Source organism: Suricata suricatta, chromosome 9, assembly GCF_006229205.1.
Source record: "Suricata suricatta isolate VVHF042 chromosome 9, meerkat_22Aug2017_6uvM2_HiC, whole genome shotgun sequence".
NCBI classification, from domain to species: domain Eukaryota; kingdom Metazoa; phylum Chordata; class Mammalia; order Carnivora; family Herpestidae; genus Suricata; species Suricata suricatta.
In genome coordinates, this window is record NC_043708.1 from 2,035,444 (window position 1) to 2,048,325 (window position 12,882).

The 12,882-nt window shown below is 62.1% G+C and overlaps 1 protein-coding gene across 5 annotated transcripts in view; it reads right to left on the reverse strand.

Moving 5' to 3' along the window:
- Positions 1 to 5,797: 5,797 nt before the first annotated feature.
- The window catches only part of TRAF3 (TNF receptor associated factor 3), a 116,082-nt gene continuing 108,997 nt past the window's right edge, over positions 5,798 to 12,882 (reverse strand). For all 5 annotated transcript variants that reach the window (XM_029951089.1, XM_029951088.1, XM_029951090.1 and 2 more), the window contains 2 exons: positions 12,155 to 12,329; positions 5,798 to 11,370 (listed from right to left, as the gene is read on the reverse strand). In XM_029951089.1, coding sequence (XP_029806949.1) covers positions 10,799 to 11,370; positions 12,155 to 12,329 — 747 coding nt within the window. In that variant the 3' untranslated portion in view covers positions 5,798 to 10,798. The remainder of the gene's footprint in view (positions 11,371 to 12,154; positions 12,330 to 12,882) is intronic.

The following is a 12,882-nucleotide window of genomic DNA, read 5'->3' on the forward strand; positions in this document are numbered from 1 at the left end:
CCCCGCGGGCTCCGCCTGACCGGGCGGGGCGGGGCGCGGCGGCGGGCGGTTACACATTTACCTCCGGGCCCCTCCAGGAGGCGCCGGTCGGCCTCGCTCCCTCCCCCACTCTCAGCCCTGCGGGGACCCGAGGGCCTTGGGTGCCCAGCAAGAGGGGCTCGTCAGGACCCACGTGCTCCATGATGAGGGTGGGGTTAGCGGGCAGCGGGGGCGGTAAACAACCTCCAGGGTCCCTGCTGTCCCTGTCCCCGTGCGCCCGGGGCTGCACCTACTCGGCCCACCTACGGGGCTGAGTGTCTGCCCTTCCCAGCAGGGCCAGCCCGCCCTCTGGCGCGGACGCACTGTGGATGGTGGTAAATGGGCTGTGAGTGGCGGGTAGCAGGAGCATGGTGAGGGGTGGAGGGTGCGTGCACTGGTTCGCCGCGGAGGGGTAACGGGGTGGCGAGTGAACCCACCAATGCACACTAACTGGGTGCTGGTGGGTGCAGAATGAGTGGTGCGCGGCTGCGTGGATGTAGCGTGGCACTGGCGGTCGGTGGCTGGTGGCTGGTGGCTAGAGGCCGGTGGATAAATGGAAGGCTGATGGGTGAGACACCAACCGCACATGCAGGCTGGACTTTGTGGACATGAATGGTGGGTGACAAAAGCGGGTGGCTTAGGGCTGACGAATGGCTGGTAGAGGAGACTGGACGATGTGATGGTGGACGGTGAGCGGGATTTAGATGCACTGTGAGTAGCAGGTCAGCGGAGGGAGGGCTGAAGGGTGGCGGAGCGCAGGGAGCACCCCCGGGTTCGGATGGGTGGACGGCCGGACGGTCGGACGGACGGACGGACAGGTGGGCTGATTGTGTAGGGTGTCGGTGGGATGGGGCTGGGGTGGATGGTGGTGAAGGGGGTGGGTTTGTGGGAGTGCAGTGGCAGAGGGCAGGTGGGTGGCTGGACGGATTGTGTGCAGTAAACTGGATGACGGCCAGGGCGGGACAGGTGGGGAATCGGTCGTCAGGGATAGGGTGCCCCGGGGGTGACGGTCACAGCTGATGGCCAGGGAGGAGAGGTCAGTGGCCACTGGGTCCGGGGCGAGCGGCTGCGGGCAGTGGTGGACGTGGCTATAGACGTGGAGGACTGGGTGCAGTGCCAGCCCTGCCTGGAGGCGTCGGCCCGGCCCGGGATGAGGAGGGGGCTCTCGGGCCCCGGACTTTAGCCTTGTCTGCCTGTTGGGCTGCCAGGAGGCCCCGTCCAGGGAGGAAGCCTTCACCGGGAACAAGGGGGCTATCGGGGTCGTATCTGTTCTGCCCCTTGTCTTGCCTGCTGGGAAGCAGGCCTGCTGACCGGGCCTTCTCGGGGGCGAAACCAGAGGGTCTGGCTCTGCTCCCCTCACCTCCTCCCACCTGTGGCTCTCAAGGCAGAGAGCTTGGAGGCGGCGCTCTCTTCCCAAGCTGGGGCCTCCCTTCTCCCAACTGAGAAAGTGGACTGCTTTGAGGGCAAGGCTCAGGAGAGGTTCTAGAAGGTGGGGTTGGTTGGGCCTTGGGGAGAAGGAACTTTCTGGCCACTCCTACCCCACCTGGACAGGCCATTTCCAGAGACATTGTACTGTCTGAGGAGGGCAGCAAGACTCCCTGGCAGTCAGGGAGATCTTCCTGGAAGAGGCAGCATTAAAGGGGAGACACGAAGGATGTGGTCCCAGCTGTAGGCACAGTGTGGAGGTTGGACTGAAGGTGGTAGAACAGGACACGTTGGGGCGGGTGGGCCACGAGGGGCTGGCATCCATCTCCCCACCCTGAAGGGGGCGTCCTTGCCAGGGTCTCACGTGGGTCCAGATCTTATAGGGTGACCGGATCGGGGCCCATGCCGAGGCAGGAGACAGGCACCGGCACTGGCCCAGAACTGCCAGGGGCTCCTCCCACCTCAGGAGCGCAGATGTGACACAAGGAGCGGCTGTACCATGGCCTGTGTTCATGGGGGGGGCCCCAGGCTGCACGCACAGGTGCCCTGGGATCCCCGCTACACACAGGGGCACACACTTTGGTCAGGGGCTCTGTGGGAAGTAGCAGAAATGCAAAGTCTAGAAGTGAGTTTCTGCCAGTGATCATGAAGCAACTGCTTCAGGCAAGGTTGGATCCAGGGGCTGTCCAAGCTCAGTCTCTGAGTCTGTGTGTGGGTCTCAGTCTCACTCTGTCTCTGCTTGGCTGCCCTCACTGTTGGTTTCCCTCTGTGCACAACCTTCGTGTGGCAGGAAAGGTGGCCCCGGGAGAGCTGGACCCCACACCGCTCTGACCAGGCTACTGGGCAGGGCTCAGTGAGGTCTCTGACTTGCTCCTGTGTCCAGTGTGCACCAGTCACATGGTACAGGGTTGCCATCTCAGCCCCCCTAGTGTGAGGGCATTGTGACAGCCCTGCACCCCCCAGGGGTGGGGGTACAGACCCCCTGTGGTCCCCACCCAGACTTGCAGAGCCTTGGGAATCACCCCCTTCCCAGTGTCCCTCCCCCTCTACCTTCTCTGCAACTCTGTGGGGATGCATTTGCCCAAGGACAGTCCCCAGCTCCTTCCCCCTCACCTTTGTCCCTGATAGGCTGTGTGACTATGTGATGGGCTGCACATCTCTGGGCCTTAGCGTCCCTTTGGGGGGATTGGGGCTCCAGTGTGCTTGGTTCTCTTCCTGGGAGGGGAGGAGAGGGGAGGGCTGGGGGGCGGGAGGATGAGCAGCAGGCCCTCTGGCCAGGTCCTGTCCTCCAGTCTCCACAGGATGTCACCTCTCCAGAGAGGCCATCTCCTCCCCACCGCCGCATCCCCCGCCAGCCACGGGGAGCTCCCAGGAGGAAGGGATGGTTGGCACTCCTGCCCGGCCTGCAGTTCAGCGCAGACTCCTGCAGACTTGCCCAGCAGCACTCCTCGCCCCCACCTGCGAGGTCCCTGCCAGGCTCCAGATTTCTCTGGGCCTTTCGTTTGTGCACACACTCACTGCCAGGCCCGTAGCAGGGGTGGGGCGCGGCGGGCTGTGGGGGGAGGGTGCATGAAGGCCACCCTGCAGCCATGATCTGAGCAGGGCTCTGAGGAACCAGAGTGTGTGGGGACGGAGAGGAGGCAGGCCTCTGTGAGGAGGTGTGTCGCCCTCCACCCCCAGCTGCCCGGAAGGACCCAGCACAGGGTGCGCCTCCTGCCAGGCCCGTGGCCACCGCTGGCTCAGACCACATGTCCCCACCCCCACCCCAAGTGTGCCTTCGCAGGGGCCTCCTGCTGCTCCAGCCTCCCTCCCCTGCTCTCCCCTGCAGGGTGTTAGCCTCTGGTCCTCAGACCCGGCTGCCAGCCCGGCCCCCTTGGTGCCCTGGGGGCCTCTGAGCTCTGCCTTCCTTCAAGACCAACCCTGAGGTCCAGGGGTCACTGGGGAACAAGGCCCGGGCTCGTGGGTTCAGGGACACTTAAAACTTCCCCTGCGCCTCCTCTGACTCCTCACCGCGACCCCGAGGAACAGGCCGGATGCCTCCAGGCAGCCCTGTGCCCCCCCCCCCCCCCCCCCCCGCCCCCCACCTCCGCGGCGCCCTTGGCCGCAGGGTCAAGGCACAGACCTCCTCCGCAGACGTCCGTTCTCCCAGTGGCCGTGGGGTTTTTAACGGATCTCTTTCATTCAGGATCTAGCTTCGCAGCCGTCTGTTTTCAGGAAAACTGGAAACAGCCCTTCTTCACAGCAAGCGAGCGCATCTCCAGGCCCGTCCGGTTCCGGTTCCGGTTCCGTCGCGCGGGGCAGAGGGCGTGTCCAAGCACCCAGCTGAGCCACAGTCACCCAAGACCAGAAAAGCGCAGGGAGGGCTCTGCGGACGCGCCCCTCTCCAGACCTCGATTTTCTCACCAAAAACAGATGCTCAGAGACCGGGCGTCCCTGACCAAACGCGGGCGCACGGGGGGCTCGGCATCTTTCCGGGTTTGGGCCTTGGCTCGTGTGGGGGGTGCCTGCCTCCGCGCACAGCGACAGCCGGCGGCCCGGGGCCAGCAGCGCAGGGGGCAGCGCACGTCCTGCGCTGCCCGAGTTCCTAGTTGGCGCTGCAGAGGTCTTGGTTGGGGGAGTTCAGAACAGTGCGACCCCACCCTGTCCCCCTGAGCCCCGGGAGGCAGCCAGGGTCACAAGGAGATGCTGGCCCGCCTCTCCCGGACCAAGCCTCCCAAGTCGCAGGGAGAGCAGGGCCGCCCCCAGCGCTGACTCGGAGGAGCAAGGCCAAGGCTGGGGGCCGGTCTGGCTCGCTGCTTCACTCTCAGTCCTGGGTGACGTCTGGGTTCAGGCAGAGGAGCTGCCCTGAGCACCCCACTTCTCATCACACGGGCCCTCTGCCTCTGGGCAGCGCCCCAATCCTCCTCAGCCGCCTCTGCCCAGTGTCGCCGCCACTCAGGGGCACCCAGCAGGGGGTGCTCTTCTCCTGGGGTTTATTGCCCATTTCCCTTCCCGTAGGACTTTGGACAAGTTTCCAAACGGCTGAAAGGATCCAGTTTCTGAAATTCCAGCTACGTGGGCCCCTCCGAGGGAGCTGGAAGACCCCCAGCACACGTGGCCTTGCAGCTGTGGCTCCGTGCCTGGGGCAGCCCAGCCCACAGAGCTGTTCACGTGGCGTCCCCTGGCCGGGAGGAGGGTCAGGGCTGTCCTTGGGGCTCCCGTGGCGTCACTCAGCCACGGTGGGAGCCCAAGGCTGAGTGCCAGAGACGAGGATGGAGCGCAAGCCTTTCACCACGGGGTGGGGTGAACCGGGACCTTCCAGGCCCTGCATTAGGAAGAGCCAGGGGGCCTGGACGCTCCACCATGTGTCACCACGGCGGCCCCCCACCCCAGTTGAGGGACAGCAGGAGCAGTGTGGCCCAAGGGCCTGTGTGGGGACCCTCCCCCCCGCCTTCCTGCTGCCCATAGTGCTAGTGGCCCAGTGGGGCGCAGGGGTGACGTGTGGGAGGACAGTGGTGGAGGGGCTGGGTGGTTCCCAGGGTCTTTGCACCACTGCTAGAAAGCAGCTTCCACGGGGATCGTTTGGGGGTGTCCTTGCGGGCTTCCTGCCCCGGGGCCTGATCCACTGGACCACCTGGAAAAATGCAGAGCTGGGAAGAGGTGGTCCTGGTCCTATGAGCAGCTTTTTTTTTTTTTTTTTTTAAGCGTGGAGCCCAGTGTGGGGCTTCAACTCACAACCCTGAGATCAAGACTTGCACTGAGATCAAGATTCAGGCACTTAACTGGCTGAGCCACCCAGGTGCCCCTGGTACAGCTTTTTAACAGCCACCTTCTAGAAAGGAGACAGATGCTGTCCTTCCATTTGGCAGATGAGGAAACTGAGGCTCAAAGAGCCTGAAGTCCCACAGCTGATGGAAGTGGTGGACCTGGGTGGGACACCAGGTCTGGGGCCCCTCCACCATTCCGGATGCAGGGGCACGGGCCCTGGCAGGAGAGCGAGGGCCACCTCCCTGGACCAGGCCGGGGACTTGAAAGCGAGGCTGCTGGGCGCTCCAGCCTCCGGGCCTTGCCGAGGTCAGGGCCACTGCCTCGCAGGGAGGCCAGGAAGCCACAGGCTGCAACGGCTCCGGCACCTGCAGGGTCTGGTGCAGACCAGCGGACGAGACCCTCTTTGGCACGTTAGGAACTTGAGGATGGTGACAGCGTAGGGTTGAGCCAAGTGTGGGCCCTTCTGAGTGTGGGGCTGGGTGAGCGCACAGGCGCCGCCAAGGCCGCTTCTGAGAGAAGAGCCGGGGAGGCCCTGGGGGGAGGGGGAGGGGGCCCCACCCCAAGCCCGGGGCTCTGCCTGCGGAGACGGCGGAAAGAGAAACCAGGACTCCTTAGTCAGATTTATTTTCCTCTAATCAGACAGTTGAGCATTTCCAAGTTTTGCATTCTACACTCTTACAGACTTTAGTTATTAGCGTCAGAAACACAAAAACATTGCAAGACCTCAAAACACAAATAAATACCAAATAAAACCACACACGATGTACAGTAAACAAAAATATAAAACATAATAATGCTATCAGAAAATCAGACATGTTGTTAATTCACATGAACAACATGATTATTGCTGAGCAATAACTTACACTGTCTTTTTGTTGTTTTTTTTCTTAGAAGAGCAGAAAAACAGGACGTGAGTCACTGGTCACAATCACTTGGAGTGTCAAGATGGGGCCTCCCAGCGAGCGGTTACTACAGACGCAATTTTTAAAACAGGTGGATTAAAAATAGTCAAATGAGAGATTGGCCTTCTTTGGTCTTTGTTTTTGGGTAACAACTGAACGAAGAGGTGCGCCGTGGGGAGGCGCGGCTCTAAGGACGTTACACAAGTGTCTACACGGTTCACACACTTCTGTGACCACACATGCTATTCTACAGCTAATTCTTGTAGAAATCCTCGGAAAGAATGCCGGCGTTTGTGTTTACCAATTGAGTCGGTTTGCTGCTGAAGGTGACCTTCCCTGTCTAATGGGGGGCTGAGTGACAAAAACCGATCACCGCTAGCGGCAGGGGTGGCGCAGCCGTCCTGGACTTGACCCTCTCCCAACGCGACAGCTCGCGAGACTCGGACGCAGCGGCAGAAATGAAGGGCAAGCCCTGCTTGTGCCACCGGGGCCCTCACGCCGCACCGCCCAGCGGCAAAGACGGTGCCGGTGACCGGGTCACGTGCCGACACCGGAGCCACACACACGCGGACCTCGCCCGACTTAGACCCCAGTGGACGGATTCTATTTTAGAGAAAAGAAAACTGCCGGGATTCGCAAATGGAAGACAGAACCATGGTCTCAGGCTGACAAGCAGGTTTGGGCGACAGACCCCTCGTTCACCTCCCAAGGCTCACGACAGAACGGAGCCCCCAAGCTCTCCGCAGGCTGAGGAAGACCTGGGCCAGAAGGGAGAAACCGTATCACAGCTCTGCTGAGCCAGACAAGAGGGACCGACGGTGGCGGGTCCCCGGAGGAGCGTGGCCTCCTGACCAGCCCGGGGAACACCGGCGGAGATGCCGGGAGCCAGACGCATCTGTGACGGGCACAGAAGGGCAGTCCCACCCTCCTCCATGTGCGGAGCAGGGAGAGGGTGTGCACTCCCCAGGACATGAGTTGGGTGGGGGGTGTCTGCCATCTTGCGCACCTCCCTTGGGCAGACGAGGAAATGATCCACCATGGGACCCTGTCGTGTTTAAGGGTCTGCCGGCTGCGGGATGCCAGGCCTGCCACGGGTGACCACGACCCCACCTGCAGAGGACAGCTGCAGGCCTGGCCTGGGGCGCGGGGCCCCAGCGTGGGTGGCAGAGGACCCTGCCTCACCAGCGTGGGCCGTGGTGGTCCGGGGAAGCTCGGGGGCATTGTCTCTGCCAGCAGGTGCCCTGGACTCTGGCCGGCATCTGAAGGGCCTGGTGGAGGTGGCGCCACAGAGGACAGCTTCCTGGGCTCCGCCGCCCTCTGGGGTCACGAGGCAAGGAAAAACGGCCGGGCAGGGAAAGAAAGGCGCGTCTGGGCCAAAAGTTCCCTTGTTCCGAACAGTGGCCCCTACGGGGCCTCCTCTGTCCACCTGCACAGCCACCCTCTTGTGGCACAAGCCTCAGAGCAATTTACACGAATTTCTTCTCCTCTGTGTGACCTACGAACCTGGGCCGCTGGAAACAGAACTTCAAGACGAGGCCCCGGTGAGGGGAATCTAGCCTCGCCGGGGCCGGTCTAACCCCAAAGAGCCAAATGCCACTCGGCCACTCGAAGACTCCCAGCCTCTTGGGACAGGCCCCTCGCTCATGGCCACCACGGTGTGTGCTCCCCGCGGGTGCCCACCCAGCGCCAACGAGCCCAGCCCGGGCCGCCCGCACCCCAGCAGCCTCCACGGTGGGTGCGGGAGCGAGTGGCGCACGTGTCCAGGGAGCCGCACGGGGACAGCAGAGACAGCGAGTTGTCTTCATGTCCGGTCCGAGGCTGGCCGGGAAGCTGACTGGCTTGATTCACACACGAGACTCGGTGGCAGTTGTTCTAAAGCACTGGAACAGTTTTTCCCGTGGGGAAACCTGTCACTTTTAGGGAACAGGGGAGCGCAGCCACTGCCCACTGTGCAGGACACCGTTCTCTTGTTGCCAGGACCCTGGGGAGCCGGGAGGGCGGCCACTCGGGGACCACAGCCGCAGGCCAGCGCCGGGCGGTGAGGGGTCAGAACGCACTCAGGTCCTTCGGGAGGCCACCTTCCGGAAAGCCCCGCGTGCACGAGAGGGACCATGTGCACCGAATGGTGGCCAAAAGGCACACAACTCCCACACCCCTCGTTGTCACCAACTGTTTTCGAGCCACAAGATGACGCTTCCGCTGTGGCCCACCCTCACCCCCGGGGACGGTGCCAGCTCCCGATGCCACGTCTTGTGGCGCCTCGGGAGGAGGCCCAAAGCGCCTGTCGTCTCCCACCGGAGGGGTCTGATTGGGCTGCTGGGAAAACGCCCCTCCCCAAGGGGCGGACGCTTCCAGAAGCGCTTCCAGTGGCCCGGCCCCAGAAGAGTGTCAACCAGGAGAGGCAAAGAGGCGTTGCTGTTGTCGCTTTGCCAGACCAACAGGCTGCTCTGAACTCAAATTTGCTAACACTGTCCACACTCTCAGGGACAGGCAGGACGTCACAGGCACGCCCCTGCTGGTAAGCCCTGGCCTCAGCAAAGCCACCCGGGGCTAGGCAGGAGGGCTGCCAGGTGTCCTTCTCCCCCGGGTCTCCGGGGCAGGAGCAGGGCAAGGTCTGGAGGAGGTCGGGGACACCTCTGAGGGCACCGCGGTCCCACAGCGCCCACGGGAAGTCCTTCCTCTCTGAACGGGGACTCACGGCTCCTTCTGGACAGGACCGAGGACGGGGGTGGGGGCAGGGTGGAGAAAATCAAGGAGGTGAACACAACGACGAGCATTTAACGCTAACAGGCGCGGCAGGTGCTTGGAACCGAGGTCACTTACGGGAGGGGTCGGCGTGCGCTAGGAGGGCACTTCCAGCAGGCACTGGGGCGGAGGCACGCCCAGGGCGATGGCAGCACCAGAGACACGGCGGGCCACCGGGCACCAGCCCGACCGTCCCCGCGCGAGCACGGGGGAGCCCAGAGGCAGGCAGTCTGAGGTGCGCGGCCCAGGTGCGGTGGCTCCCACACACTGGTTTAGCCCAAGGAGCACCTGTCACGTGTAGCACCCATCAGTGGTAAGAGCACCCAGAAGCGCGGCGCACAGCAGGGGGCGTGGGGAGGCAGGGCTCCGGCTTCTAGTCACAGTTGGACCATTGAAAGAAGGTAAACAGTGAGTTGAGAAGATCCCGTCAGGCAGGCGCCGGGCAGGCCCCGACCACCCTTCCCGAGGGAGCGGCGCGGGAGGCCCCCGGCCCCGCTGGTCAGCCTGGGCGGCCCCTCCACCCCCCCACCCCCCCCCGGGGAGTGGCGGGCTCTGGAATGCTCCGAGGGTTCTGCTTCGTGGCAGGTGGGCGCCCACGGCCCAGGTGGGGACAGGACCGCACCCGCGCCTGCCGAGGCAGCTGGCGCTGGGGGCACAGAGACTTGGGGTCTGTGGTAACTGAGCAGCGGAGGCTCCAGGGGCCGGAGTGGAGCCTGGCCTCCTGGGCACCCGTGCAGAGACAGGGGTGGGGCGGTCGAGAGGGGCGCCGGGTCAGACCATCGCCTTCTGGAGTTACAGTGAGCACAAAGCCAGGGTGGGGAAGCAGCGCGTCAGTCTAAGGCACATACACAGTATGCCACCACCTCTACGCAAAGATGTCGCCGTTGGAGAGCGCTAACAGAATGCAGCAATGTGACAGGATGAAGAGACGCACACCTGCCGCGGCCCCTTCAGCACGAGCCGCCTGCCCCCCAGGCCCGGACGCCGAGGGCCAGTGTCGTCAGCAAGCAGAGCGCGTCGGGACACACGGGCAGAAGTGAAGAGCCTACCGGATCTTGTTTAGAACTCCAAAGTTCAACAGATGCCCTATTTTAGGGTGAAAACAATTATAAATCTGAGAATGATGCACAGCATCCATGAGCGGTTTCCCTTTCGTAATAATTTTGAAGTAGTGTCAGTAACTACGACAGAGATCGAAGGTCACATTTCTAACGAGAAATAACAGCAGGTTGAGTTTGCTCTTTCCTATCACAAGTGATAACCAGCGTCGGATAGTTTACATTTTCTGCCAAGAAATATCAGTCTATCAACGTTTTAAAACAAAATGTCTGCAGTAACAATTATCTTAGAACTTCAAATTAAAAAATGATTCTGAATTTAGACTTTCCAAAAAGACCTAGGTGTACTTCAGGGTCTTCTGACAAACAAATTATTAAAACAGAGACCAGATGAGGCCTTAAAAATAGACAGTATACTATATTTGAAACAAGATTGCACTCTTGAATTTTAGGATATATCAGAATTGCATTATTATTTCATAAATTCTTCTGTCACTTAACATGCTGACATGTCCAGCTGTCCCCAGGTGTGCGCGTGTGTGTGTGTGTTTTCTTTTTTTTGGTGTTCAAGTTTAAGGAAGAAAAATCATGGTTCTTTTGTTTAGCATATATGTTTTCCACCTTAATTAACTAGATCTTTAAAAATGAAAATGAAAACCTTCTCTGACAGCAGTATTTATCACGTTGCAGGATAAATAACTCTTCAGAGCGGAGTGGTGCTAGTCTATTAGAAAACATGTCAGGTGTGTCCTCACGCGGCTCCTCCCGCTGGCCCGCGGCCCCCTTCTGCTGCTTCCTCCGTCCCACAAGGTCCTTTTCTGAGCGCGAGGACCTCGGTGGAGACAGCGGTTCAAACCCCCCAGAGGAGTTGCCTTCTGCTCAGCCCGCCTCCCCCGTGACCCGTCAGGGGTCAGGCAGATCCGAAGTATCCACTATGACTTTAATAAAAATGGTGTCATCTTTAATATACGTCCCGTTCTCGAGCACAGTTTGGGCCACAAACACGGGGCAGCCGGAGGCGATATTCATCTCCCCGGTGGGTTTCCTGAAGCTGCTGCTGCTGGGGTCCGGCTTGAACGCGTCCCCCAGGTGGCGCCGGGAGGGCCCCTGGTCCATCAGCATGAGCGTCACTTTCTGCTTGAACGGCCAAGGAAGCAGAGCGTCGTACTCTCCGCGCATGATGACAAAAAACAGCGACAGGTGCGTCCCCTTCCCCATGCCGTCGCCGTTCAGGTAGACCCGGGCGCACATCTTGTAGCCGAAGTAGCCCGTGTAGAACGGCTGGCTGTAGAGGGACAGGGTCTTCCCCATGACGGCCTCCTGCTTCCGCCGCTTGTAGTCGCGGATCTTCCAGATGAGCACGCCGTTGTAGCTGGCCGTCTCCAGGACCTGGAAGCGCAGGTCCATGTCCGCCAGGCGGATGTCATGCACGCTCAGCATCTGGTCGTGCCGGCTCAGCTGGGACTCCAGCAAGCCTGCCGCGGGGGAGGACAGATGGGGTGGAGGAGGCCCGTGAGTGGCGGGAAGGCTTGAGGGTCCCCTTCCCGCCAGCACTGGCACTAAACGAAATGGGCTTTTGTGGGGAGGCCCAGCACCTGTGCGTGTCCTGAAACACAGGCCTCGGTCCCGGCCGTGCTGGCCCCACATCCCGCGAAGACGCCACACCGGGGCCACGGGGCTGGGCGTCACAGGGCACGTCGCTGCAGGGCCCTCCCTCCTGCGAGGCACCCTCAGGGCCCCATGGGGGCAGGGACAGGCCACCCTCTTGCTCAAGTCCCCCTGACTTCCAGCCTGATGCCTGGAGTCGCCTGTACTGAGTGGCCCCTCCCGTCACTCCCAGTCCTCGGCTTAACCCAGCGGGCAAGGGGGCGGGCACTGCCACCATCTCAGCCCCTCTGCACCATTAATCCTGGTCAGGCAAACATTCAGAATATTCACTCAGTCCCCAAACAGATTCTAGGTCTCAGAAACCTGCTGGCCACTTCTGTCCCCTGGGCCTTTACAAGCCAGCCCCCCCTCCCCCGCAGCAGCACCCACTCTCTACCATGCTGGCATCACACGGAGGGCGAGTGTCTACGTGGGACACGTGTCTGTCTCTCACGAAGGCCTCTCTGGCCGGAGAGCCCTGCGTGTCCACACGGGCCGTGTCTCACTGTGTGCCCAGCGCACCGCCTGTGCTCCCACTCAAGCGCCCACACCTGGCGGGGCCCCCAGCACGGGACTGGGGCGCGTGCTGCCCCCCGGCCCCGCCGCCGTCACCTGTGTTCCGAGCCGCCTGCCCAGCGCTTTTGTCCACGCTCTCCAGCTCGGTGACGCGGTTCTGGAGGGACTCCACGCTGCTCTTCATGCTGTCTGCCTCCTCCCAGTTCTGCCGGAACGGGCGGATCTCTTTGTCGAGCTCCTTCAGCTTCTCCGCCTGGCTGTCTATTACTCGCTTCCAGATCAAAGGCATCAGAAAGGCAAAATGCAGTTAGAACTCTGACGACGCCGTGCCACTGCCGTCCAACACCGGCTAGCTGGGGACGGCGGCTGGCCCGCTCCAGCTCTCACACGAGCCTCTCACTCGTCACCCACACGCATCGCAGGGGACACGGGTGCCGGAACCCTATCCCAGAGGAGGAGACGGAGGCAGCGAGGCCCCCGCCCCACTATGTCGTAGGGTCTCAGGTTCAGGACACTGGGGCAACACCCACGACTGTGGGAAGGTCTCCATTTCCTAAAGGGCCATGCCACGTGCAGGGGCCAATGTGGGTCTCCTTTGAGGCTGCCTGGCGCAGGGCTGGAGGGGCCACCCTTGTCTCCATGGCTACAGACACCGCCCTTGAACCTGTCTGGGTCCCGAGAGGGCTGCCAGCATGCTGGCACCTGCTCCAGAAGCCTGGTGTGTCTGCAAAGGGCTGGCGCAGGAAGAGCCTGACAGAAACAGAGAGGCCGACACCGAGGACAGGGCAGCCCAGCACCCCCCCCCCCCCCCCCCCCCCCCCCCC